Genomic DNA, 27901 nt, shown 5'->3' with positions numbered 1-27901 from the left:
GATCTAAAAAAAACCATAGCAGTGCCAACCAACCACACAAAGTGCAAAGTTATTGAGGGTCATGAGCTCCGCATAAAATCTGCAGGCTGACTGAATACTATCTTGTAGGCTGGTTCCAAAAATAGCACCACGTTACCACTTCAGCATAATTCAAGTCACATGGTCAAAGAAAGAGAGGGCAAAGAACAAGTTATATCCTTTATGATTTATTCTCTACAATACTTCATTAAAGAGTTCAATGATTTGCACTCAGAAGTTATATAGCCAAGAGGCAACCAAGTGTAATACAAAGAATTGGTCTGAAGTCTTTGCTCTGAAGGCCATATAGTCTCTTGCTTCAGGGAAATAAAAACAAAAATAAACAGAAAGAACACATAGTTCCCTAAGCTCCAGAATCTCAATAGAAAATAACATCAACAGTTAGTGAAATTGTAGATGTTAACACATCATGGAAAACAAATCTTGTGCAAAATATTAAAATTAACACCCAGTACTTTTGTATAGATGATTTTTATTATAAACAATAAAATATATGTAATGTCTTAACTACAAACCTTTCATGTTGAAAGGGTCTCTAACATGAGTTGTTTTAATATTATGAAGTGAAGGTTTTAAGAATCTCACAGTGGAAACAATCCAACACTGACAAACTCTAGTGATCAAAGACATTCTCTTTTAATGTGAAACAAGGACAATTCATAATTACAGAGAGAGAATGTCCTAGCTGTGGGTATTATGAGACAAGCCAACTTTCCAGACCAAAAGGCACTCACAGCTAGGGACGAAACGAACTCCGAACCAAGCCAGCAAACTTGGGCTGGTTCCTTGAAAACAGTGGTTACCTACTGTCCAGCTCCAGCAGCCCAAGGACAAAGGAAAACAATCAGCAGAAAACATTCCCTTCTCTTTAAACCTTCATACCACATGTACTGGCCACCCTCATCACTGCTTTGGTCAAGCATGTGGAAGGCAGTTCAGTTCCAGTTCGGAGCTGTTATCTCCCTATGCAAAGCTGCCACATGGATGATCCAGACTTGGTATTTTTCCTGAGAGCCACCTGCCACACATTTTCATGAGGTGACCATGACCATACACATCGACTGCTTTCTGAATGGGCCCCATTCCTTATGGGGACAGTTTCCCTTGGTCAACTCCTGAGTCCCCCCTGACAAGGCAAAGGAACTCAAGCATTTCCATTGCTGGACTTGTGTGGGAGCATGAGGGAGTGTGCAGGGAGTAAGGCTTCTTCACTCCAAAACCACCGAGCCCACATCAGTGTGGTGCTGGGCGTAACCAGCCCGATTCTTGTGCACTGATTTTTTTCCCCCCATTTCCTGGGTTTTTAAATTTTCTATTCATTTTCTTAAATGGCAGGTATTCTACCCCACCCTCAATAAAATAAAATGAAAAACATACTATACATTGGGGAAGACAAATAGGGCAAAATTTCTACAAGAAAAAATAGGCTTGAGGAGCATGGCACTGTAAATGCTTGCATGACCAGTCTCACTGAGCGTGCTCAGGGGTGAAAGTTTAGCACCAATTTTTTTGCTTTTTTTAATCTTTAGAAATTAAACACAACTTTTAACATAGAACACTTGAACAGTAATGAGTGTAGCCCTATATACCAATACTGTTGTACAAATCGGAGATGGGTGGATTAGTCCAGAGCTGACCACCCTAACATCGATCCACGCACCTAAGAGTAATTGCTGCCACCTGTGTTTGTAACAAGACATTTAATATTCTAAGCAGCAGGAAATCATGAAACAACCCCTTCATCTTCACTTCCATAACCAAGGAAAACAGGGCAGGCTACAGGAGCCCATCATAGCAGTGAGGGGCTGCCGACTGGGCACCCTGATGTCACCCAAGTTTCCCTTGCACAAACCAGATTCTTGTGAGCAGCACAGGATGGTGCTGAGCAAACCCACTCACCCTCACCCATTCCTTCTCAGAAACTTGCCGGCAATGCCTGGAATAGCACACATGTCCTTTCTCAGATTGTGCCCCCAGTCCCGCTTCCCCATTCCTGGCAGATAAAAACTCAAAAAGATTTTTGACTTGAATATTTGCCCATATGAGAAAGCCACACCATCATCACATAAACTTTTAAAAATAAATTAAACCAAAATATTGTGTTCACTGGGTTGACACCCAATCTACTTCATGAGTTCTCTGAGCATGTTGTTGAAAACCAGTGTAACATCGTCCTTAGGATCCTTTCTTCCAACTGGCCACTCTTCCTGTGACTCATTTTTTAGCAATACCTTTGTGACAGTGTTTTCAAAGCATCTTCCAAGTCCCCTAAGTTCTATTAACTTTGCCACCGAATGAGTGAAGAATAGGCAAAAGGGAGGACAAACTTGCTGACAGGTATTTGGAAATCAGCAACAATGGGACAGGGAAATATGTCACACGAAAGTTCAAAAGACCTAGAATAAAATTAGCTATTTGGAAATTTGCCCTGGTGGGGTGAAGATTCCCAGCATGTTAGGCAAGATAAAGATTCACCTTGTGTAGTTACACAGCTTTGTTCTAAAGTCCTATAAAGGACTGAAACATCTCGAGTCTTCCCATCTCTATAGGCAAACTAGAAAAAGAAACTCTCCTGCTTAAAGGTCCCTCAGGACATTTGCCTGGAAAGAAACCAGCTTGGAGACCCTGGATTCTCTCCTATGACAACATGTCCTCCTAAAGCCCAACCCAACCACTTGTGTGCACATCCATGCTTCTGAGAACCTAGCTCCAACTATAGGCACTGCTACCAGTAGAGGAGTGAGGTAGCCGGGTGATGAGGAAGAGGTCTCTCCTTTCACACCTGACCGCAGTGACGACATTAGGACCTCCCATGGGCTTCTCCATTCCATTCCTCAGCAGGCTACACCACACAGTTCTGTTCAATACTGGGAGACTCAATGCAGGAAGAGTGCCAGAAAATCCAACTGAGTGGGATGAAAATTAAAACCTTCAAGGCTTATTGAGCAATGATAACTCCAACGCCATTCGAAGGGCTTCCGATCTTGATGTGGGTCTCTGTCCAGAAGCCTTGAAGGACTCATGGTGCCCACGTCCAACCCTAATGAGGCGTCCACTTATGAAGCATGGAGGTTGTGATCAACTCTTGGTGCGCAATAAACTGGAAGTTTAAAAAAAGGAATTTAAAACAACCTAAAAATGTTTCTTGTTGGTCTCCGTTGCCCAGACTGCCAAGGGAATATACCTACTTGATCTGGGGAGGCTGAAGGTGTATGTGTGTGGGGATTAAGCCTTCATGGACCATCAATTCCAGCTTCCAGTGTGTGGCCAACACACACACAGCTAATCACCAGACAAGAGGCTTCTGAACCCACACAGTAATTCTCACTAGTCACGGAGGAGCCCCAATCCAACAGAACCCCATACTGAGGAAAGGCTGAGATAAGGCTTGGGCCCCTCAAGTTCTGTTTCATTCAAGGTTACCTGCCCCCCCCCTCAGTCAGCAGGAGGCAGACTTGGCAACGGAAGCTAGCATCATAAAATGGTGCAGTAGTAGAAGTAACTGGACCAGGAAGAGGAGGCATCTGCTCCAATGATGTCATAGCCATTGGTGGCCACAGGGGGGTGGGACTGGTCATGCAGCCGTGTGTCAGGAGTAATGATTGTAGAGGGGCGGGGCATGAAGAGTGCCATTCTGGAAACAGTGTTGTCGAGATGCAATATACTCTGCATAGCTGATTGTCACCTTCTCACTTCGGTACCTGTATAAGGAAACAGGAACAGGTATTAGGAACCCTAAGTAATTAATTTTGTAAAGTCACTCAGTAGAGAAAACCAAAAGCTTATTCCACATTTTAAAAGAATAAAATGGAAGACCAAGAGCAATCTTACTTACAGAAAATGAAAGACAGCACAAGAAAACAATGTTGTTATTACAAATGAACAAGATGAAAAAGCACAATCACAATTCACCCCTGAGAATGTATTTCAGCACATCCCACACCTTTACACACTACATATGCTCAGGCTGCTCGTAGGCAATCCGCTACTGGGGTCTAGATGAAGAATTTCAAGGTCAAACAAATTACACGGGGGGCAGATTGGAAGATGGCTGCACCAAAACCCAGTGTAAACTGCGTATCTACTTTCAGGTTAAAGTGTGATAAAAATGTTGACAGAAATGAAACCTCAATTTGCAGAAGAGCAACAAACATATTATTGTAACTAAAAAGGGGCACAGATACCTAATTCTGAGTCAAATTCTGATGAAGCAGGTTAAAGGATCCTTGGGGCTATATAGGACAGGTCTCAATCCCCAGATGAATATGCCATATCGCAGGATCATCAGAACAGAGTTCATAGCACTTTGGCTTTGCTCTGGAAAGAGCCATGAGTCAGGATGCGAAGCATGGGGTGTTACAAACCTATGGAGCCTACTACAGACCACAGGAGCTGGGTGTGACAATCCTTACCCAGAGCCATCTCTTTCCCACTGTAATCACTCCTCCACTGCAAGGTGATTATTCCTGAATTTTGACAGGGAAATGGCTGTTCAAATAAATTATAATGATAATAATAATAATAATAATAATAATGCTTTGTATTTGAAGAGTGTTTTTTTGTTGTTGCTTTAAAAATTTTGGAATCCAAAGCATTTAAAAAACACTGGGTTATCTTCCAACAGACCTGTGAGATTAGTATATGATTATTCAGCATTTTACAGAACAGGGGCCCAACAGAGGCCCACAGAAGCTAAACCTCTCAAATGTTTCCAATTTCAATAGGGATGAGAAAGAGAACTGACATCTAGTAATCACCCACAAGGTTGCCTGACCCTAGGCTAGAAATTCTCCATACATTACCTTACCATACCCTACAACAACCCTAAGGTATCACTCACATTTTACAGACAGGAAACAGGCTCAGAGAGGTGGAATTTGGCCCAGGTCACACAGCTAGCAAGTAGTTGAGCTGGCATTCAGAACCCAAGTCCATGTGCATTGTGCTACACTAGGCAGCTGCCTCCTGAAGTATTCCCCTCAAACAGGGAAGGTGTTTCCATTTAACTTTTTGTAAAAAGCATTTTCTTACTCCTGTAACTCCTGCCACCCAACTGCACGTGTGGACAGAAAGTAGCACCTCAACTGACCCTGGACTTCCTAACCCTAATTGTCCCCCTCAGCCTCCCAACCAAGCCATCCATGACTTGCTTAGTAGACCTAGCCCTACACCCTGCCAACCCTGCAATCAGCTTAGCTATGGAGACGCATAAGGTGCCAAGGTAGAGTCTGCCTTTGCTGCTGCTTCCTCAAAGCTTAACTCTCCCCTACATTCCTTTTGATTAGGGACATTAGAGGAAAGTTTTTCTTCCCCTTCCCATCAAAAGTATCCTTTACCCAACCCCAACTTTATTAAAATGACGAGGAAAATGAGACCGTAGTTTACCTGGTGAGTTTGATCGTTTTTCTGAATTCACTGGTAATTGGAGCCTTAAAGCCACCTTTCCTGAGCAAGGAGTCTATTGTCTGGATCTGATCCCAGTCTGAGGAGAAGAGAGGCCACACTGAGGTCAGCACACAATCATACGAGAATAGGAAGACATGCTCTCATATGGCTGGTGTAGGAAGAGAAATGGGACTCAAGAAGCAGATCAATCTGCAATGGACAGAGGAAGCCCTGGGCACTGGCCCCCACATACCTGGTGCCCCGTCTGCCTCACTGACAGTCCAGTGGAGACTCTGAGACATGAGATGATAGCCCGACACATGCCACATTGGCTGTCCCCAGGCTCCCTGCTCCTGCGTGCTTCCTGTCAGATGTTACCCCAGTATAATTATCTAGGAACAAACATGGTCCCAACTTAGACTGGCCTGTTGGCCTAGAGCTGGTACCCAAGGCTGCTCTGGGGGAAGAGAGGAATTTAAATTCTGCAGCTTGTACTCCTTTGTGTGACTTTCCTTCAGTTTGATGACTTTTAGGAGCCCTGTTTTCTATGATAAAGAAGTGATAGCAGAAAAATAGCTATTAAAGTACTGTACTAGGTACCCCAAATTTCTCATTTTTCCAATCAACTTCCAAATGACAAAAGTCATTTGATTATTTACCTAAGTTATCACTCGCATGTCACTATTACAGTGCTTTTCAACTGGTGTGTGCCACAAGAGGATCTTAGCTGTGCCACAAAAATTTTTGTTGTTTTTTTTTTTTTGTAGAGACAAGAGTCTCACTTTATGGCCCTCGGTAGAGTGCCGTGGCCTCACACAGCTCACAGCAACCTCCAACTCCTGAGCTTAAGCAATTCTCTTGCCTCAGCCTCCCTCAGTAGCTGGGACTATAGGCACCCACCACAACGCCCAGCTACTGTTCAAAGCACAGTAAGTGTGTGTATGTGTATATATATATATATTTTTTTTTTACCTTTTTTTGATCAACATAATTTAAGTCTGCCACAAAAGTTTAACTGTAAGTTGAAGTGTGCTGTGAGATAAAAAAGGTTGGGTGGCACCTGTGGCTCAAGGAGTAGGGCACGGGCTCCATATACCAGAGGTCATGGGTTCAAATCCAGCCCCGGTCAAAAATAAATAAGTTGAAAAACACTGTTCTAGATATTCTTCTAAAGAGAAAACCTGCACAACCCACATTCTACTTTTAATGTACCCATTATAAGAACTTATTAACTACTGAGTTCTTTAAAAACAGGAGGGATATTACCCTTTGCTATATTTAACATCGATGATTTGTGGTCTACTGATCTAATGATTCAGTATCTATTGATACGGGTGATTTCTTTTTATAATGTATTCTATACCATGGCCAAATTGAAAGTTGATTGCTAGGGCGGCGCCTGTGGCTCAGTCGGTAAGGCGCCAGCCCCATATATACCAAGGGTGGCGGGTTCAAACCCGGCCCTGGCCAAACTGCAACCAAAAAATAGCCGGGCGTTGTGGCGGGCGCCTGTAGTCCCAGCTACTCGGGAGGCTGAGGAAAGAGAATCGCTTAAGCCCAGGAGTTGGAGGTTGCTGTGAGCTGTGTGAGGCCACGGCACTCTACCCAAGGGCGGTACAGTGAGACTCTGTCTCTACAAAAAAAAAAAAAAAAAAAAAAAGTTGATTGCTAGAATTGGCTACATTAACCACTGTAGTTTAAGGTGCCAAGAAATAAAACTATTCACTATGTTTGAAAGGATCAGATGAGTAAAAGAAGTACTTATGTCCTTTTGTTTTCCCAGCTCCTGCAGGGGTGTCCAAACTGTGGCCCATCGGCCAAATGCAGATTATTTGAGGACTGTTTTATTTATCTATGGTGTTGGATATCACAGAAAGTATACATGGACCTTTTATTCATCAGCTTTCCTTAGTGTTTGTGTATTTACCTTATGGTCCAAGATACACTTACTCTTCCAATGTGTGTCAGAGAAAAAAGAGGTTGGACACCCCTGTATCTTTTTGGGGATATACCCTTTGTCCTATAGGAATTTGACAGTGACTCAGGAGACAGGCACTCATTCTTAGTTGCAGCTGGGCTGAAAGAAGACACAGTTCTCTTTCTTGATCTTTTACTGGCACCACTGTAAATGGGAATGATAGTGTTCATTAAAATCGCACTGATCCAACTCACCTTGTTCCTTAGCAACCTCAGGTAAATATGTGGCTGTACGTTTGACACCTTTTTCATTGATGAATTCAATTCGAATCCCATGGACCCCTACCTACAGAAAAAACACAACCAAGTAAATGGCACTTACTTGATCTAATGAAATGTCAGTTCCCCACATATAAATTAATATTGTCCTCTGAATAGCTTGACCCAGGTCTGGAAATAAGGTGAATGTCTTGCCTTTTATGACTAACTTTCTCTCTCAGGCACAGGGGCCAAAGAAAGTTCAGCTTTAGACAAAGGGCTGAGTGTACGCATAGCTATACCTCTCTGAAAATCCGAAAGTTGTAGAAATAAATTCTTTAACTCATCCAACAATTTTGACTATTTTATCCTTACCCTATTCTATTAAATGAATACGCCATAAGATTTTTATCTGGATTCATGACTCCTCACATCCAGTTCCTAATAAAAACTTTTACTTAAGGGCCTAACAAGAGTAACTGTAGTATTTTCTCTTATCCCATTATTTTTTCTTTTTTTTTTTTTTTAGACAGAGTCTCACTATGTCACCCTCCATAGAGTGTCATGGCGTCACAGCTCACAGCAACCTCAAACTCTTGGGCTTAAGAGATTCTATTGCCTCAGCCTCCAAGCACCTGCCACAAGGCCTGGCTATTTTTTTAATTATTGTTGTCACTGTTGTTTAGCAGGCCCTGGCCAGGTTCAAACCCACCAGCCCCAGTGCATGTGGCCGGCACCCTAACCACTGAGCTACAGGCACCGAGCCCCATTATTTCTTATTAGATATGGGATAGATATGTGGAACAGAGTGGACCCGGAAGAAACAGAAGAAAGCCTTTACATTTACATCTCTTCCTACTCCTCAACATCCTCCTCTATCACCTATGCTGCCCAGTTTTCAGCTTTCACATTTTCATACCCTTTCTCAATGAAGGAGATACATTACCATGTACTAACCCGAACCCAAATGCAACGAGAGATGCAGAGTTCCAAATGCGGCTGTTCTCACCTCCCAGTCCAGGTAATCACTGGCATCCTCAAAGTTAGTAAGGAGGGAGACAGAGCAGAAAAGTTTAGGCAGCTCCTCTCGGGTCAGGGGGGGAAATCGGCTGTCCTTAAGTGCACTGGAGGGGGACAAAAAAATAGGTAAGGCTGTTCTGGAGTCAGGAACCAGCATCAAGTGCCATAGAGCCCATGTATTTATGAATCCTGAGATAGGCGGAGAACATCTATTATTCACCAACACTAACATGTTAATAACAAGTGGATGCCATTAACTGTTTATACTTGAACTGATAGGTGACTCACCAGATTAAGGACCTTACATTTCCAGATTAGCGAAAAGAGACTGATCAAAATGTATCAGAAGAAATAAAGTCAGGCAGTTGTTTCTGATTCTAGCCAATTTATCTATGGTTCTTAGTGTCTGGTGTCATTACCTGGTTAACGTGTATTCCCTGAGTCCTGAATGAAGATTCATGGCTGAGAAGGTTCCAATGCAGCCACGAAGCCGCTTGTCCCGCCCTGTCTTCCATGTCACAAAGAGTGGACTAAAAAAAGCAAACACAAAACATTCTCCAGCCCCAAATTAATCATGGATAAGAAAAAAGCTTTTGGCTTTGTCCCTATTCATTTTGGTTACTGCCCAAAAGGATTGTTTTTGTTTTTAAAAAAGGATTGTTTTTCTGATTTGCCAGCTACCTGGAGAACTGACTCTCTGCCTTTCTGCTTTCAGGCAGCGGCACAGCCCCTGGCTGGAAACCTATGCTGACATGAAGGCCCTTTAGCCTTTCCTATGTTTCAATCCACTTTGATACCACATTTATGTGCTATTTTTCTTCTTCCACTGCTCAGGAACTTTTCTTCCTTCTAATTCTCCACATTGTCGTCTTTTTTTTTTTTTTTCAGATGGAGTCTCAAGCTATAGCCCTGGGTAGAGTGCCATGGCATCATAGCTCACAGCAACCTCCAACTCTTGGGCTTAAGCGATCCTCCTGCCTCATTGTCTCTCCACCCACCTTGGCCTCCCAGAGCACTAGGATTACAGGCATGAGCCATCTCACCTGGTCTTCTTCTTTATTTTTATGGGTAGTCATGTTCCCTAGCTCCATCTTTTATGCTGCACACCTCACCTGTACAGTAGCCCTTTATGTGTAAGCACTTTTGAGATCCCATGTTGTTCCCATAATTATATCTGCCCCTGGCAACTACAAACATTTCTTGCTCATATATTTTCAGGGAAAAAAAATCTTCTCAAGAAAGCTTTTTATTAGTGGAAGTTGCCATTTTCTGTTTCTAGGCCACACTTTATTAGACTGTAGTCTATCGGACTGACAGTACCAAGATTTTCTCTGCTTACAAAGTAGACCTGTCTTCCTCTTCCTGAGATCCCTCCAGACTTCTAATGCCCTTATCTCTTAGAAGGAGTTAATCACTCCTGAAAGGCAACTTAAGTTTTCAAAGTTACCTACTTCTTTGATCATTGTTACAAAAGCTCCAAGATCTCCCATCTACCCATCTTTTCCTTCCAATAAAACACCTGCAAACTCAAAAACCCCTAAGACAAGAATCCTACTGCCTGTGTAACAGAAATGTAAAGCCCTGAATACAGGAATCTAAACCAATGATTTTCAATGGGTGTGTCATTAGAGGATCTTAGATGTGCTACAAAAACTTTTAAACATCAGGGCAGCCCCTGTGGCTCAGTGAGTAGGGGGCTGGCCCCATATAACGAGGGTGACGAGTTCAAACCCAGCCCCAACCAAACTGCAACAAAAAATAGCCTGGCATTGTGTTGGGTGCTTATAGTCCCAGCTACTGGGGAGGCTGAGGCAGAGAATCGCCTAAGCCCAGGAGCTGGAGGTTGCTGTTATCTGTGATGCCACAGCAGTCTATCGAGGGCGATAAAGTGAGATTCTGTCTCAAAAAAAGCAATTAAATTGGCTCAGCACCTGTACCTCTGTGGTTAGGGTGCCAGCCACGTACACAGGGGCTAGCTGGTTCAAACCCAGCCTGGGCCTGCTAAACAACAACAACAAAAATAGCTGGGCGTTGTGGCAGGTGCCTGTAGTCCCAGTTACTTGGGAGGCTGAGGTAAGAGAATCTCTTAAACCCCAGAGTTTGAGTTGTGATGTCATGGCACTCTACCCAGGGTGACATAGTGAGACTCTGTCTCAATAAAATAAAATATAAATAAATTAAATTATTATTTTTTTTTTTTTGTAGAGACAGAGTCTCACTTTATGGCCCTCGGTAGAGTGCCGTGGCGTCACACAGCTCACAGCAACCTCCAACTCCTGGGCTTAGGCCATTCTCCTGCCTCAGCCTCCCGAGTAGCTGGGACTACAGGCGCCCGCCACAACGCCCAGCTAAATTAAATTATTTTCAAAAGAAGTTCAGAGCACAGTAAGTATAGTCTTTTTTTTTTACTCCCTTTTTCTTTTTTAAGGCAGAGTAGTGTCACTATGATGCCCTTGGTAGTGCCGTGGCATCACAGCTCACAACAACTTCCAACTCTTGGGCTTAGGCAATTCTCTTGCCTCAGCCTCCCCAGCAGCTGGGAATGCAGGCACCTGCCACAACGCTCGGCTACTTTTTTTTGTTGCAGTTTTCTTTGTTGTTTAGCAAGTCCGGCCTGGGCTTGAAGCTGCCAGCCTCAGTGTATGTGGCCAGCACCCTACTCATTAAGCTATGGACGCTGAGCCTCCTCTTTTTTTTAAAAAATCAACACAATTTAAGTGTGCCATGGGAAGTTTAATTATAGGTTGAAGTGTGCTGTGAGATAGAAAAGGTTGAAAAATACTGCTCTGAACCTTCCCTACACACTGACGTCACCACCTGTTTTTTTTTTTTGAGACACAGTCTATGTCACCTTTGGTAGAGTGCAGTGGCGTACCACCTGTTCTTAAAAACTACATCCCTCTCTTGCACAGGACACCTGGATCTCACCCAGGTTCCAGAGCTCTCCACCTATTCAGTTGGAAATTTTTTTTGAGACAAAGTCTCACGTTGTTGCCCCTGGTGGAATGCTACGGCATCACAGCTCACAACCACCTCAAACTCTTGGGCTTGAGCAATCCTCTTGCCTCAGCCTCCCTGAGTAGCTGGGATTACAGACACATGCCACCCCACCCAGCTAGTTTTTCTATTTTTATATATTTATTTTTTTTGAGACAGAGTCTCATTATGGTCGCCCTCAATAGAGTGCCGTGGCGTCACAGCAACCTCAAACTCTTGGGCTTAAGCGATTCTCCTATCTCAGCCTCCTGAGTAGCTGAGACTATAGGTGCCCACCACAATAGCCAGCTATTTCATTGTTGTTGTTTGTTGTTTCAAACCCGGAGCCAGGTTTGAACCCACCAGCCTCGGTGTGTGTCTGGCCAGTGCCCCAACCACTGAGCTACGGGTCCCAAGCCTAGTTTTTCTATTTTTAGTAAAGATTCGGTCTCGCTCTTATTCAGGCTGATTTCCTAAACTCAAGTGATCCACCCATCTTGGCCTCTCAGAGTGCTAGGATTACAGGTGTGACAGGGTACCCTGGGAGAAAACTTCCCTAAAAACTCAGCACATTGTTCTCCACATTTCCACTCCTTCTAACATACACAGTGACTTCCCTGTACTTTTTGCTTTGTGCGTGTGTGTGTATGATTTGCCAGCTCAATGTTGTCTCCCAAGGGCAGGCACATTTTTTTTTTTATGATGCACACCTCACCTGTACAGCTGCCCCTATCTGCAAGCACTTTTGAGATCCTAAGTTGTTCCCATAATTATATCTGCCCCTGGCAACTACAAACATTTCTTGCTCATATATTTTCCACCACACATACCCTGCCCAGGACTCTGCACAGCTTCTGTATGGCGATCGACAGATGAGGAATGAATGATCTTAGGCCAATAGATGCTCCAAAAGCATCTCTTAAAAACAAAACTCAGAAAGCAGCAGTGTTCTTCAAAGCCAGCTCAGAGCTGCTTCCAATTCTGAGGAAGACTGAAATGCCAGTATGAGTTTCTCTGCTTTTCTTTTATGCTTTACACATATTGCTAAGGTTTTTTTTTGTTTTGTTTTTTTTGAGACACAGTCTCACTTTGTCACCCTTGGTAGAGTGCTGTAGTGTCACAGCTCACAGCAACCTCTAACTCTTGGGCTTAAGCAATTCTCTTGCCCCAGCCTCCCGAGTAGCTGGGACTACAGGCGCCCACCACACCAGCCGGCTTTTTTTGTTGTTGTTGTAGTTGTCGTTGCTGTTTTAGCTGTCCGGGACTGGGTTTGAACCCGCCACCCTCAGTATATGGGGCTCGGTGGCGCCCTACCCACTGAGCCACAGGCACCGTCCCAAGTATTTTTTTTTTTTTTTTGAGACAAAGTCTCATTTGTCGCCTTGGCTAAAGTGCTACAGTGTAGTGGCATCATCATAGCTCACTGCAATCTCAAATTCCTGGGCTCAAGAGATCCTCTTGCCTCAGCCTCCCAAGTAGCTAGGACTTCAGGCATGCACCAGGATGACTGGCTGGTTTTTCTGTTTTTTTAAAGTAAAAGTTGAAGTCTCACTCGTGTTCAGGCTGGTCTTGAACTCCTTAGTTCAAGCAATCCTCCCATCTTGGTCTCCCAGAGTGCTAGGATTACAGGATGAGCCACTATACTCGGCCTCATTTAAACCACTAACTGTTGAACACTTGGGACAAGCAACAGAGTCTTGAACTAAAAACTGAAAAGCAGATTCTGACTTCCTAAGGGATTACCAAGGGACTGCTGATAAAGAGTGAGGGGCCTCTTGGTAAAGAGCATCACTGTTCCCAATGAATGAGACCCCTTGTCACTAGCTTGGCCCTCAGACATTTCCAATTCACTTGGACTTCAACACTGGTAGGATCTCTTAATGATGTGACTCTTCCATTTGATAGGTTAAATGACCTACGTATTGCCATGGAAACCAACACAAGAGCCAAGAACAAAACCCCTTTTGGGTTTTGCAGAACAATAAACAAATCTACAGCCTCTTCGAAACACAACCTAGCCCCCCTTTCACTGAGTCTTCTAAACATTGTCCAGACATTTCTCATCATTCTCTTCCCATGACCCTTTTGCTCAGATGATGTTAAAACTTTATAAGCAGCAGAGCCTCTCAAGAGACTGACTCTAGAAGATGCCATCATGCCCTCCTCAGTGCCCCAGCACCTGATTTACTCACTAGGGGTCATTGGTGAATCTAGGAAGTCGTGGCTGTGGGAAACCATAGAGGTGACAGTAGAGTACATCAAAGCAGTAGCAGCACATCTCTGCAGTTACCACCAGATTCTTAGTGGTGTTGGCAGTTCCATTGGGTCGGGGGAGAGGGCTCAGCGCTCCCGATGCGGGATTCATTCGTGTGATGGGAGAGTTTCCAGGTCCTAGAGTTAAGTCTGACACATTCTCCCGTCCACTGCTGCTGTCCACATGCTGGTGGTTTTGAAGAGGTCCTGAACTGGAGCCAGGGACAGTTGTGGATTGGTTCCCGTGATTATGCGTTCCACTTCCAGAGAGTTTAGGCTTCTTGACCCCACAACAGCCTGCTGCCAACTTGGGCTCCAGTGGAGGAACACAACGTCTTTTTCCCATCCTGATCCGATGCTCAAGGTCTGGAATGCTGCAGAACCCTAACCAAAATGAGATCAGTAAAGCATTAATTTGAATGGTTAGTTAAAAGGAGAGAAAAAAAAAATCAAGAGAGTGAGTCTGCATTACCAGGGTAAAAGGCTGTCAAATTCTTTTTCCCATCTGAACCTCCAAGGCATATGGTCAAAAAGGGTCACCAGAAGAGACCTCTAACCTTCCTAAAGGTGAAACTATTTTTTATTTTTAAAAAATTTTCCATATGATCATGATGAATGGAGACAGGCAACAAACAGGTCCCACTCCCCAGGACTCCCAGGGTAGAAGGCTGGAGCAAATAGCCAGCTTGTGAAACTGGATGAGGACACTTCCAAGCCGATGGAAAAGACAGCATGTGGCTGTCAGACTTGCTATTGGGTTGCATTCTCTACCTTTTTTAGAGGCTCCAAACTGAACCATCCTATTTTTAAAGAACTCCAGAGGAACTTTCATGCTTTTCCTTGTTAACCACATCCTTCAGCCTTTTCCTCAACACTAACTTAGATCTAACTTCGTGCTTTCAGCCTCAGCCCACAGCGAGGATGAAAAGCATTAGCTGTCCCTCTGAAGAGGGCCAGCTACTAGCAAAAGGCTCCCACCTTCATGCTTCACAGCTCTCCCCACCCAGCCCCTCACTCATTCTCTTTGGTTCCCCTCTGAACTCACTCCCATTTCTATATATATATCCCTATCTTTTCAAGACCCCATTCAAAAAACTGCAGCCTAGCAGAAACCTTTATATACACAAATGACCCAAGCTTCACAGTCCTTTTGTGAGGTAGCCATTTCTGCCCTGTCATAGCCAGGCAGACAGATGCAAAGCCACCCAGTTCAACAAAATGTGCACCGCATAGGCCAAGGATACACAGCATCCCAGTGAATAAAATAAAGGGAAAAAGAATTTTTTTTTTTTTATAATTTTTTTTCTTGGGCTGGGCACAGTGGCTCACACTTATAATCCCACAATGCTGGTTGGCCGAGGAGGTTAGACTACTTGAGCTCAGGAGTTTAAGACCAGCCTGAGCAAGAGACCCCATCTCTAAGAACATCCTGGCGTGGCCAGGCGCAGTGGCCCATGCCTATAATCCCAGCACTTGGGAGGCCGAGGCGGGTAGATTGCCTGAATTCACAAGGTTCGAGACCAGCCTGAGCCAGAGCGAGACCTCGTCTCTAAAAATAGCCTGTAGTCCCAGCTAGTTGGGAAGCTGAGGCAAGAGAATTGCTTAAGCCCAGGAGTTTGAGGTTGCTGTGAGCTATGATGCCACAGCACTCTACCTAGGGTGACAAAGTGAGACTCTGCTCCCACCCCCCCAAAAAAAGAGTAATTTTTTTTCTTAAGATGACCAAGGTAAAAATGTCAGCCATGACGTGACCAAGGTCCTCTCTCTCCTGTTATCTGAAAAGTGTCAACCCTCAACAGAGTCACGAAAACAGATCCACACTTTGATAATACCAAAATTTGTAAATCTGGGAGACTTGGGAAAAGTATACTTAGTTTTTTCCTGAAATTATTATATATCTTGTTTTTTTCGCCACCAAAAAAAGAAGGGGAGGAGAGAGTATTTGCACTGTCCTACCTACATTTTTCCCTGTGATTTGGACATGTAGCACATAATTGTCTTTTTAGACATCATTCTAAATGATTCTAAATTCTACAACCACTGACATCAAACTAAATATTTACATACCCATTTGCAATGCCATTATTTCTACACAAACAACTTGTCACTTCAGGTTGAATGAGATACAAAAATTTTACGAATATTATTAATGTTTTCGTATACACTCATCTGTAATAAAATGCACATCTAGGCTCACAGGCGTCCAACCATTTTTCTTTTCTTCCACAAATCAAAGAATCAGAATTGCTGTGGGCCACACATTAAATACACAAACACTAATGAAAGCTGATGATGGAAAAAACAAAAGGTCTATGCATATTTTTCGTGATATCCTACACCACAGATAAGCAAGACAGTCCTCACATGATCAGCATGTGGCCTGTGGGCTGCAGGCTGGATACCCCTGAAGGGGCAATTCTGAGTGAGATGAAAGTTGTCTGTAATTGAGAAATAATAGCTTGCACATTCCAATGTCTGGCTTGAAACAAGGGCTTCTTTTGGAGAAAACTTCATATACTTGACACAATAAAACCTCCAATGAGTAGACTGTTTCTAAGCATGGATGTCACTAGCTTATTTAGACAATTAAGAGAACAGAGTTGTCTTGGTTAAAAATCTACCTCCAGAATGGGTACAGGCGATTGCACTAATGTACACAGCTATGATTTAACAATAAAAAAAAAAAAAAAAAAAATCTACCTCCAGAGCCAGATGGCCTGGGTTCAAATCCTACTTCTAGCAAGATTAACCTCTAACTCAGTCTCCTCAAAACAAAAATAACCATACTTTCTTGCCTCCTGGGATTAATATCCGAAGTAAACAAGCTTAATATATGTTAAAAGGCTTAAAACTGGCACATGGTAAGCATCAATACTTCTAACTGCTCTTAACATAGAGGTTCTTATTAACTGCTCCCACTGGGAGGGCAACTGGGGGCTTTGGGGAAGGGGACTTAGATGTGCTCTTGGGGCTTAAAGCACAGTTTTATATAGAGCAGGTACTATTCAAACAGGATTTCACTGAACCTCTGAATCAGAGGTCTCCAACCATTTTGGCACCAGCAACCAGTCCACGGGGGGGCACCATTCAGGATGATTCAAGTGCATCACATCTCCCCCTCAGATCAACAGGCATTAAATTCTCATAAGGAGCACAACCTAGATCCCTCACACAGTGTGGTTTACAGTAGGGTTTGAGCTCCTATGACAATCTAATGCCACAGCTGATGTGACAGGAGATGGGCTCAGGAGGTGATGTGAGCAATGGGGAGGCTGTCAACACTGATGAAGTTTCACTAGTTCATCAACCACTCACCTCCGGCTGTGTGACCCGGTCCCTCACAGAAAATGGATACTGGTCCGTGGCCCAGGAGTTGAGGACTGCAGGTCTAAACTACTCACCAAGGCAGACAGTGTTACCACCATTTTACAGAGAAGGAACCTCGGGATTAATGGGCAAGAGAAATACCCAAAGCCATACTGCCACTAAATAGCCGAGCCAGGAACTGGACCACAATCCATCTGCCAGACTCCAAGGCCTGGGTCTTTTCACCAAGTCACAAGAAGAACAAGACTCACCAACAATATCCATTGGATTTGGGCCCTCAGGAGGTATGATTAAAAAAAAAAAAATTACAGGGCAGCACCTGTGGCTCAAAGGAGTAGGACGCTGGCCCCATATGCCGGAGGTGGTGGGTTCAAACCCAGCCCCAGCCAAAAACTGCAAAAAAAAAAAAAAAAAAAAATTACATTTTAAGGTATACCAAAAACCAGTCTAATAGTTTATAGAATCTTGCCAATAAAAATGGAACAGAAAATAATATAAAAACCAAGCCCAAGGCTGGACATGGTGGCTTACACCTATAATCCCAGCACTTTGAGAAGCTAAGGAGAGAAGATCAACTGAGGCCAGGAGTTTGAGACCAGCCTGGAAGAAAGCAAGTATCCATCTCTATAAAAAATGAAAAATTAGCTAGGCTTGGTGCCTTGTACCTATAATCCACACTCGAGAGGGCTGAGGTGGGAGGACTGTTTCAGGCCAGGAGTTCAAGGGTGCAGTGAGCTATGAAGCTATGTTCATACCACATCTCAACCATCACTCAGAAAACTATCATCCCCTGTCACTGACTGAGTCAAAACACACAAGGTAGGGTGGTCAAGTGAGAACTCAGGCCAGGATGTCAATGGCCTGAGTTCTCACCTGACTCTACCTTGTGCACAACTATGGGCAGTGGGTCAAGGACACAAGTTAGAAGGAACAGCAGGACTATCTTCGGAGGGTAAAGTTTGAACACAACCCTCAAGCACTGCTTCAAGAGCTGCAGAATTTAAAGAACCAAAGAAAAGAAATGAAAAACAAAGGTTAAAAACATTTTTTAAAATTGTTCTCATTACCCCAGACCACACCTGAAGGAAAAGCTCAATGTCCTCAGATGGTGGTAACAACTGTGTTCCTCAACACTTAATACCAGCAACCTGACTGGTGAAATGCCCCCCTCACCCGGAATAATGGATGGAATTTTCAAACCAGACAGTGCAGATGAGTAAGTCCAGAAGACACTGCCTACATACCACATATAATTACTACCCGCAGTGGAGTGTGACCACAACTGATACCCAGAGTCATTGTGTAATGCTTCCAAACTGACTGGAAATGAACAGAACCAACCAAACCTGTGACTCTTCAGGCCCAAGCATCCTCTGGAGGTCATTAAGCAACAAATTCAACTAGTCTTAACTAGTTACCAAAAGCAGAGTTAGAGACCTTTTGTACCAAAAATACATTAGAAAACATTTGTCTTTTTTTGAGACGGAGCCTCAAGCTGTCAACCTGGATAGAGTGCCATACCATCACAGCTCACAGCAACCAACTCCTGGGCTCAAGTGATTCTCCTGCCTCCGCCTCCCAAGTAGCTGGGCCTACAGGAGCCTGCCACACCTGGCTACTTTTTGGTTGCAGCCATCATTGTTGTTTGGCAGGTTATTGTTGGATTCGAACCGGCCAGCTCAGGTGTATGTGGTTGGCTCCTTAGCCGCTTCAGCCACAGGCGCTGAGCCAGAAAACATTTTTTTTTTTAATTTTTATTTTTAATTTAAATTTTTTTTTTTTTTTGCAGTTTTTTTGGCCGGGGCTGGTTTTTTTTTTGTAGAGACAGAGTCTCACTTTATGGCCCTCGGTAGAGTGCCGTGGCATCACACAGCTCACAGCAACCTCCAGCTCCTGGGCTTAAGAGATTCTCTTGCCTCAGCCTCCCGAGTAGCTGGGACTACAGGCGCCTGCCACAACACCCGGCTATTTTTTGGTTGCAATTTGGCCGGGGCTGGGTTTGAACCTGCCACCTCTGGCATATAGGGCTGGCGCCCTACCCCTTTGAGCCACAGGCACCGCCCTGAAAACATTTCTTTATAAACGTATTTCATAAATTTAAATCTATGGAAAATTAAAAACAGGAACAAAGTTGTTAATATATGGCCATCACCTAGTCTCCCCACCTCCCATCCTTCTAATGAATATTTTAAAGTTTTGTTTTGTTTTTAGGAGATAGAGTTTTATTTGGTCACCCTCGGTAGAGTGCTGTGGCGTCTTAGCTCGCAGCAACTTCAAACTCCTGGGACCTGCGCCCTACTCCTTGAGCCACAGGAGCCGCTGTTTGCCTTTTTTAAAATAAACACTACCTGATTATTTTATTTTTTTGAGACAGAGTTTCACTTTCTTGCCCCTGGTAGTATGCCGGGGTGTCATAGCTCACAACAACCTCAAACTCTTCAGCTCAAGTGATCCTCTTGCCTCAGCTTCCCAAGTAGTACTACAGGCACCCACCACAATGCCCGGCTATTTTTTATTTTTTTTAGAGATAGGGTCTTGGTCTTGCTCTGGCTGGCCTCCAACTCGTGAGCTGAAGCAATCCACCCACCTCAGCCTCTCAGAGTGCTAGGATTACAGGCGTGAGCCAGCCTGTTTTTTTTTTTTAGAAGTAAGAGTCTCACTTCATCATCCTTGGTAGAGTGCCGTGGCATCACAGCCCACAGCACCCTCCAACTCCTCGGCTTAAGCGATTCTCTTGCCTTAGCTTCCTGAGTAGCTGGGCCCACAGGCGCCCGCTAGAATGCTTGGCTATTTTTTTGTTGCAGTTTGGCCGGGGCCGGGCTTGAACCTGCCACCTTGGGTATATAGGGCCAGCGCCCTACTGAGACCAAGGCGCTGCCCTGTTTTTGTTTTTTTTTTAAATAGAGCCTACAGTCAGGTGGGGAGGCTCACACCTGTAATCCTAGCTCTCACGGAAGTCGAGGCCGGTGGATTGCCTGAGCTCACAGGTTCGAGACCAGCCTGAGCAAGAGCAAGACCTCCAGCTCTACTGAGGGCAAAAAAGTGAGACTGTGTCTCAAAAAAAAAAAAAAATTAAATAGAGCCAAGTCTTGCCCAAACTGGAGTGAAGTGGGACAATCATAGCTCACTGTACCCTCAAGCTCCTGGGCTCAAGTGATTCTCCTGCCTCAGTCTCCCAAGTAGCTAGGACTATAGGTATATACCACAATGCTTGGTAATTGTTCAGTTTTTAAAAAGGCAGGTTTTCCCTACATTGCTCGTGTCTCTAACTCCTGGCCTCAAGCGATCCTCTTGCCTTCAGCTTCCCAAAGTGCTAAGATTATAGGCATGAACCACAGTGCTCAGCCACATGTACCTATTCTTATTAACAATGTCAACTCTACGGAGCCCAAACCAAGAGATGGTTTAATCATTTTTCATGGTAAAATGGATAGACAACTTGGATGATTCATTCTAAAAATTAGGTCAACTATCACCTGAATCCACTTCTTGGTCCAATTTATGCTGATAGCTCTCATCTTTGCTAAAACACATCAGTAACTGGTCAGCCCTGGACCTGGCCTCAGGTGCCACTTAATGTCAGGTAGTTCAAGGCTTTCCTCGGATTTATACAATCTAAAATGTAGAGAAAAATGGTATTTTTCCTTTTAAAATGATGGGGCACTTTTTTTTTTGGAGACAGAGTCTCACTTTGTCGCCCTTAGTAGACTGCTGTGGCATCATAGCTCACAGTAACCTCAAACTCTTGGGCTCAAGCAATTCTCTTGCCTCAGCCTCCCAAGTAATTTGGGACTACAGGCGCCCGCCACAAAGCCCAGCTATTTTTAGAGACGAGGTCTCGCTCTAGCTCAGGCTAGTCTGGAACCTGTAGCACAGCCAATTCACCCACCTCAGCCTCACAGAGTGCCAGAATTATAGGCGTGAGCCACCATCCCCAGCCCAATGTTGGGACACTTTAAGAGCTACCCACTGGAGAGTTCATTTGACTGGGTGGCAATGTGATTTCAGAGATTAATACAAACCATTTCTCATACATTGCTAATGTTTACAAGCAAGTTACCAAGAACAGTATTGAGATGAGGATGTAAGGATGCCCTTACTCATGTGGCTGGCTAGGCAGAAGGGCCAGGCAGAAAGGCCTTCCTTGTCATTATGAGTCCTTTTGAAGGCTACTAAGTCCGCTGAAAACACACTTTCAGATGACAGAACCTAGGCTTTGAGGTTACAGTCTAAGGTCAAATCCCAACTCTGGCTTGCCACACACCAGCTTTGCAAACTCAGGCAAGTTGTCACATCTCTGTGGACTTGGGCCCCAGCTACCAGAGAATTATTTATAAGGATTCAATGAGTGAAGCACCCAGCAATTTCTTCTAAATATACTACTGCTTTTAAAATTAGTCAAGTGGGCTCAGCACCTGTAGCACAGTGGTTATGGCACAGGCCACATATACTGGGTCTGGTGGGTTTGAACCCAGCCCGGGCCAGCTTAACAACAATGACAACTGCAACAAAAAAAACAGCCAGGCTTTGTGACGGGCCCCTATATCCCCAGCTACTTGGGAGGCTGAGGCAAGACAATAGCTTAAGCTGTGAGCTGTGATATCACAGCATTCTACTGAGGGCAACATAGTGAGACTCTGTCACCAAAAAATAAATAAATTAGTCAAGTGCAATAGTGAGAAATGGGGAAGAGTACAAGAAAGAGTTCAATCTATAACCGACTAAACAATTAATCGAGATAATTCAGCATAACTACCACTTATGCCTCCTATTACTAATGCTACCATTACTCCTACTAATAAAGATAGGGTTAATTATATAACATAGCTTTGAGTTCATACAATTTCTTTTTTTTTTTTGTAGAGACAGAGTCTCACTGTACCGCCCTCGGGTAGAGTGCCGTGGCATCACATGGCTCACAGCAACCTCTAACTCTTGGGCTTACACGATTCTCTTGCCTCAGCCTCCCGAGCAGCTGGACTACAGGCGCCCGCCACAACACCCAGCTATTTTTTCTTTTTGTTGCAGTTTGGCTAGGGCTGGGTTTGAACCCGCCACCCTCCGCATATGGGGCCGGCGCCCCACTCACTGAGCTACAGGCGCCACCCTCTTTTTTTCTTTTTTTTGTGCTTTTCAGCCAGGGCTGGGTTTGAACCCGCCACCTCCAGCATAGAGTTCATACAATTTCTAGAGAAACAAATGCCCTTGTAATATAATTCTATTAAAAACCCCTTTGTACACCAAAAGATACTATTCACATGGCATTATTACTCTCATGGCCTCAATGTTTTTCCACTTTGGAGAGCAATGGCTTCTAACAAATCATTCACTGTTTCTTTTCATTCTGAGATACTGAAAACAGAATACTGAGCTGACAGTTGTACAGAATTCTATCCTACTCGGGTCCTGCTTTAAGTTTACATGCATAAAGAGACTAAACTTGCTAAATATGCTACCATTATAGAAGTCTTGACATTCACTGAATATTTTTCTTTTTGTAGAGACAGAGTCTCACTTTATCGCCTTTGACAGAGTGCAATGGAGTCACACAGCTCATAGCAACCTCCAACTCACGGGCTTAGGCGATTCTCTTGCCTCAGCCTCCTGAGTATCTGGGACTACAGGCACCCGCCACAAGGCCTGGCTATTGTTTTGTTGCAGTTTGGCCAGGGCTGGGTTTGAACCCGCCACTCTCAGTATATGGGGCTGGCGCCCTACCCACGAAGTCACAGGTGCCACCTGACATACACTATATATTAATGGAACCACATTATCAAAGTAGTTAGATTTCAAACAATAACCAGATTAAAATACCTACAAAAGCCTAGATGTGGGGGAAAAAAAACTAGATTTTTGAAGATAAGCTTCACATAGCTTATTAGAGGACATGACCTCATAAAGACTTGAGAGGTAGGACAGAGGGTTAAAAAAAAGGAATCTCTACATTTTATCCTTTAGTGTCTAGGTATCTGCGCAAACCAAGCCTTCCACAAAAGAGGAACAGGCTGTTGTTTCCTTTCTGATGGAGAGTAAACATAGAATTCCATTTAATAATTATATTATGGGTACTGAAATGGCACCTGAGATATAATTCTGTTCTACTTATGGAACTATTCCAGGAAATAGATGAAAAATCCACATTCCAGTAACCCTACCAAATAATTATTTCTACATTTTTGAGACACCATCTCTCTCTCTCTCAAAACACTCTCGCACATCAAAACGCTTGATGTGTGAAAATTTTCCCCACAAAATACAAGCAGATCTACCTATAAAATTGCCTTTTTTTTTCCTTTAGAAATGGGGTCTGTCTGTGTTGGCCATGCTGGAGTGCAGTGGCTATTCACCAGTGCAATCATAGCTCACTGTAGCCTATAACTCCTGGGCTCGAGTGAACCTCGCCCTCCCTGAATGGGACCATAGGCTCCTGCCACAGCACCCAGCAACAACTGCTTTTAAGATTTATAGATTTTTAAAAACATGCAAAACTACACATTTACACATCAACTTAGCTTAAAGAAAAACATATATGTAGGAGTCACAACTTTGTATTTTTTTTTTTTTTTAGAGACGGAGTCTCACTTTATCACTCTCTGTAGAGTGCCTGGCATCACAGCTCACAGCAACCTCCAACTCCTGGGTTTAGGCGATTCTCTTGCCTCAGCCTCCCGAGTAGCTGGGGCTGGGTTTGAACCCACCATCCTCGGTATATGGGGCTGGCACCCTACTCACTGAGCCACAGGCGCCACCCTAAATGTTTATTATTTATTTGCAGTTTTTGGCTGGGGCTGGGTTTGAACCCGCCACCTCCGGCATATGGGGCCGGGCCCTACTCCGTTGAGCCACAGGCACTGCCAACTTTGCATTTTTCATCTCCCCTTCCTTTTCTATGTGACTAACAGCAAGATGTCAGATCTTTCTGGACCTCAGTTCTTAAATTTGTGAAGTGAAGACTTTGTTCCCTTCCTCCCTTCCAAAGGGGTTGGGAGGCTTAGATGACCTGCAAAAGCACTCTAAAAACTCTCCTGTAAGTGTTAGCAAACTACCACCAATAAACTCAAAGAGATGCAGTAGTAATAAATTTTTTCAGAACTTGGTTTAAAGTTTACATGTAGAATTTTAATTATTTTCAAATCTGTGATGAAATTTTCAAGAAAATAATATCATAACAGCGAACTTTGGGCAAAATGTTCCAAAATCTCAAGATTAAAACCATATAAAAGAGAACCAATAATTGACCTTGATCAGGAACTGCACTGACCTCTGAGTTAATTAACCTAAGAGTTAAGACAATCTCTTTGGTTGTCTGGAAAAAGTGAATAATCTGGGAAGTCAGATCTTCTGTACTAGAAATATTAGGGAAGTGCTATATACTATCATCTAGGTCACTCTAATGGGACTAAGAAAAATAACTCGTCTTTGCATATTTAAATTACCTTAAAAGACGGTGCATCTTACAAGGGTATATGTGAAACTTTGTAAACGGTCTGTGAAGCTAGTGAATGATGCCCCATGAACATATCAATGTACACAGTTATGATTTAATAAAAAATAAAAATAAATAAATAAATAAATAAATTACTTTAAAAGAGAGTAAATGGAAGAACTTCAACATTAGGACTTCCTCGTGTAAGTAGAAAAATACAAATTGAATGAAATACACTTACATCCTAAAATCACAGCCTAAAGCAAAAACAGCAACAAAATTGTATTTTACATATGTCCAGGATAATACTCACTGAAAGCAGAAAGTCTGTCTTGCCAGAGGAATAGCTACAACAGAGGAGAGCTATTTTGTCTCTGGAATAAATCTTCTTCCTTCCAATTCCATTCCTTCTTCCTGTACCTAAGATGGAAATGCAGGTGCAATGAACAAAATCAAGGTAATACAGAGATACAGTTTTTGAAAAACTGCAACTCAATAGACAATTTCTGGGGGGGGGGGAAAACTACAGAAGAGGCTCTCCTTAACTTCAAAACATTTCAAACTCTAAGTGAGGCAGCAGTGGTAGTCCCATGCCCTGAGTCACCTCATCCTTGGCATCATCACCCAGGGAGGAAGACACTGAGGACGTAAGGTTTTATTGAACCTGAGCATCAGATACACATTAAATCTTCCCCCATCACCAATGTAGATCAAATGTTGCTCTTAAACCAGGATATACCATTTCAAAACTCCCCAGGGGTTTCAGAACACATTTTCCCCAATCCTCTGCAAAAACAGTAGTGAAGAAATACTGTACAGCATGCCAGAGCCTGGGACCTGAGGACAGGCCATTATGTTATGCCAAGAGGAGATAGCTGTTGGTAAGAGACATCCATCCTTACTCTTAATTTTGCACAAATTTCTACATAATTTCTTCACCAACTCTCCCCATTCCCCAGAAGTAGAGAGCTATTTCCAAAGATGTAAACAGGAGACTTCAGGCCCCACCCACTCTATCCTAGGAGAGGGCAGTGAAAGAAGATAAGGCCCACAGGGACAGGGTAAGGGAGGGAGGCACAGAGTTCATATCAGGACAGGGAATAGAGGAGGGCAAGGAGTGAAGGGCAAAACCCACAGCCTGGGGAGGAGACAAGCATAATACCCGGAGAGTAAAGTGGAGGGATAATGGAAATGGGGGACCGGGGTGCTTAAGGAGAAGGGCCTAAGGGCGGTAGTGGGAAAAAAGAAAAGAGGAAGGGGAGAGAAGGTGCGCATGTGGAGAGTTAAGCAAGAAAAGAAGACAAACTGGGGAGAGGAGAGGCCGGGGTGCGGAGGGAAAACCTAGCAGAAGGAAAAGGGGAAAGGTAAGAAAAAAGGGTGTGAGAAGAAGAGCACAGAGCGCTGGGGGAGTTGGGGAGACGACCGAGCGACGGGTAGAGCAGCTTGGGCCGAGCCGCGGGGGTGGAATCCAGACGCCGGGCGGGGGAGGGGGCGGGGGACGGTGGGTGGGGGCCACCAGGCGGCGCCGGAGACCACCAAACTTTACACAGACCCGCGACTGTTTCCTGGAGGGAGCGCAGAAAAAGAGCTGAAGCTGGAGTCTCGCTTCGCGGCCCGGGGCAAGGGCAGTCGCCCACCTCCTCACAGCAAGACCTCGCGGCCCCCCAGCGAGAGACCCAAGGCCCGAGGCCCCTCCCGCCTCCTTTCTCCGCCGCCCGGGAGCCCCTCCCCCACACTGCCCTGGGACCCTTGACCCAGGACCCCGGGTATTCACTCCAGGTCCCTCCGACAGCCCGGGGGCGAGCAGGCCTGCCGGGCACGGCAGCGGCCGCTCGAAGGAGGCCTGGCCCGACAGTGGCGAAGGAGGAGGGCGCGGCACAGCTGGAGTTTCCCACCTTTTCTCCTGGCCCAGACGCGGCTTGGGCGGACGGGACCTCTCGCGCTCTGCCTTCTCCTCCTGCTTCATGGAGCCATGCGCCTTGGTGAGGGCTCCCAAGAGAAGCGGGCCCGCGGGTGGGCCAGACGCGCGGCGCGGACGGGGCGGGGCAAAGGAGGCTGGCGGGCAAAAGAGGAAGCGCCGGGGCGGCGGCGACGGCCGGGAAGAACTAGAGGTATTCCCCGGGCGGCTGGAGGACTGAGTCGAGCTGGGACCCGAGTCCTCCAGTATCCCAGCAGCCACCGGAGGCAGTGAGGTAATGGAGGAAGAATGTAGGGAGTCCTCCAGTGGACCACACGCCTCTAGCGAGCCGCGAAAACCATAGAGATCAGGAAGTCGTCGGAGCACCGCCCCAATACCGTCACGTGGTTTTAATCCAGGCACTTTATTGGCTGGCTCTGGCTCTATGGAGTTGAATTTTCGAGGCTGCTTTCCATTCGTGGAACTGAGACTGAGACATTCAGGATAAAGAGGAGCGCGCGGAGAGAACGAGAGAAGGCCAGCATCCCTTTCCAGGCGCAGAGAGGGCCGAGCGGGGTGCTGAGCGGTCAAGCCGGCTGGCGCAGTGCACGCCGGGCCGCCCCGGCCTCTGGGAGCGGACGCAGAGCACGCCGGGAGTCGTAGTTCAGTCTTGGCGGGCGGCATTGTCCGTGGCTGGGTCAAGGTGCAGCAGGAGTCGCTAGGTGCGGTACTCTATCCTACCTGCCGGACCTTCTCCCACGTTAGCAACCCGCTATTGAGTACTGAGGGTTCTTCGCTAGCGGCTAGCTCGGGTCACCTCGTCAGACTCTCCCGCAGCCTTCGAAAGCAGCATGGAAGAGGCAGCTCAAGCCAACCTCAAATCAAGCTGACGACGGCTGTGGCCGGGCACGCGGCGAGATGTGCCAGGCGCTCGCAACTGACCTAACCTGCTTCTTTATGCATAGGGGAAGGACAAATTCACCCAGCCAGGACGGCATTAACTCATGTCAGGGGTCCATCACTATCATTCATTCTTCAACTCCCAGCTAAATATGACTTCATTTGGAATGCCTCCTGTGCAGGATTATTCGGTAGGCCAACTAAGTACATTCTTCACTAGCAGAGCAAGACCCTCAAAAAGAACATCTTTAAAAGAAATTTGGGAGTGAATAATTTCAATTTCAAATACCTATTATTTTCGACAAGATTTGATCTTATAGCAGCATTTTTATTTTTATCTTCAATTATACATGTAGATGAGGATGAGATGGAACTAAAAGTCATATATCTACCCTGCTCCCTGACCCTAGCAGCTCCTTACACTGTTAGGCCCTGCAGCAAAGACAAGCCTTGTTTTGAACCAATTGTGGTTAAAAAAAAAAAAAAAAAAGACTCAAGCCCAC

The 27901-nt window shown here is 44.8% G+C and overlaps 1 protein-coding gene across 8 annotated transcripts; it reads right to left on the bottom strand.

Moving 5' to 3' along the window:
- Nucleotides 1–193: 193 nt before the first annotated feature.
- AMMECR1L (AMMECR1 like) lies at nucleotides 194–27901 on the bottom strand. 8 transcript variants are annotated; one of them, XR_008381159.1, is made up of 9 exons: nucleotides 26497–27898; nucleotides 24915–25021; nucleotides 13788–14232; nucleotides 9039–9149; nucleotides 8609–8723; nucleotides 7597–7687; nucleotides 5425–5521; nucleotides 3228–3740; nucleotides 194–3139 (listed from the first exon to the last, which is right to left on the bottom strand). XR_008381159.1 is itself a non-coding variant. In XM_053596811.1 (9 exons), the coding sequence occupies exons 3-9, from the start codon at nucleotides 14192–14194 to the stop codon at nucleotides 3629–3631; spliced, it is 1068 nt and encodes a 355-aa protein (XP_053452786.1). In that variant the 5' UTR covers nucleotides 14195–14232; nucleotides 24915–25021; nucleotides 26497–27900; the 3' UTR covers nucleotides 194–3628. The 8 variants fall into 8 exon arrangements, 7 of the variants coding, with proteins under 7 accessions (XP_053452786.1, XP_053452780.1, XP_053452785.1 ...); XM_053596811.1 differs by adding an exon at nucleotides 5703–5816 and having other exon boundaries at nucleotides 194–3740; nucleotides 5425–5542; nucleotides 26497–27900; XM_053596806.1 differs by lacking the exon at nucleotides 194–3139 and adding an exon at nucleotides 4224–4356 and having other exon boundaries at nucleotides 3613–3740; nucleotides 26497–27901.

Source organism: Nycticebus coucang, chromosome 7 (genome assembly GCF_027406575.1).
Source record: "Nycticebus coucang isolate mNycCou1 chromosome 7, mNycCou1.pri, whole genome shotgun sequence".
In the NCBI taxonomy this organism is placed as follows: domain Eukaryota; kingdom Metazoa; phylum Chordata; class Mammalia; order Primates; family Lorisidae; genus Nycticebus; species Nycticebus coucang.
This window is presented reverse-complemented; position numbering and strand designations above follow the sequence as displayed.

Excerpts from the sequence above, each read along its gene's own strand:
- AMMECR1L (XM_053596811.1), bottom strand. The coding sequence starts at position 14,194 with ATGGGAAAAAGACGTTGTGTTCCTCCACTGGAGCCCAAGTTGGCAGCA. Across the intron at positions 8,724-9,038 it reads AGGGAATACACGTTAACCAG|TGCACTTAAGGACAGCCGAT; the intron begins GTAATGACACCA and ends GTCCCCCTCCAG. Across the intron at positions 5,543-5,702 it reads CTCAGAGTCTCCACTGGACT|TGTGGCCTCTCTTCTCCTCA; the intron begins GTCAGTGAGGCA and ends TGCTGACCTCAG.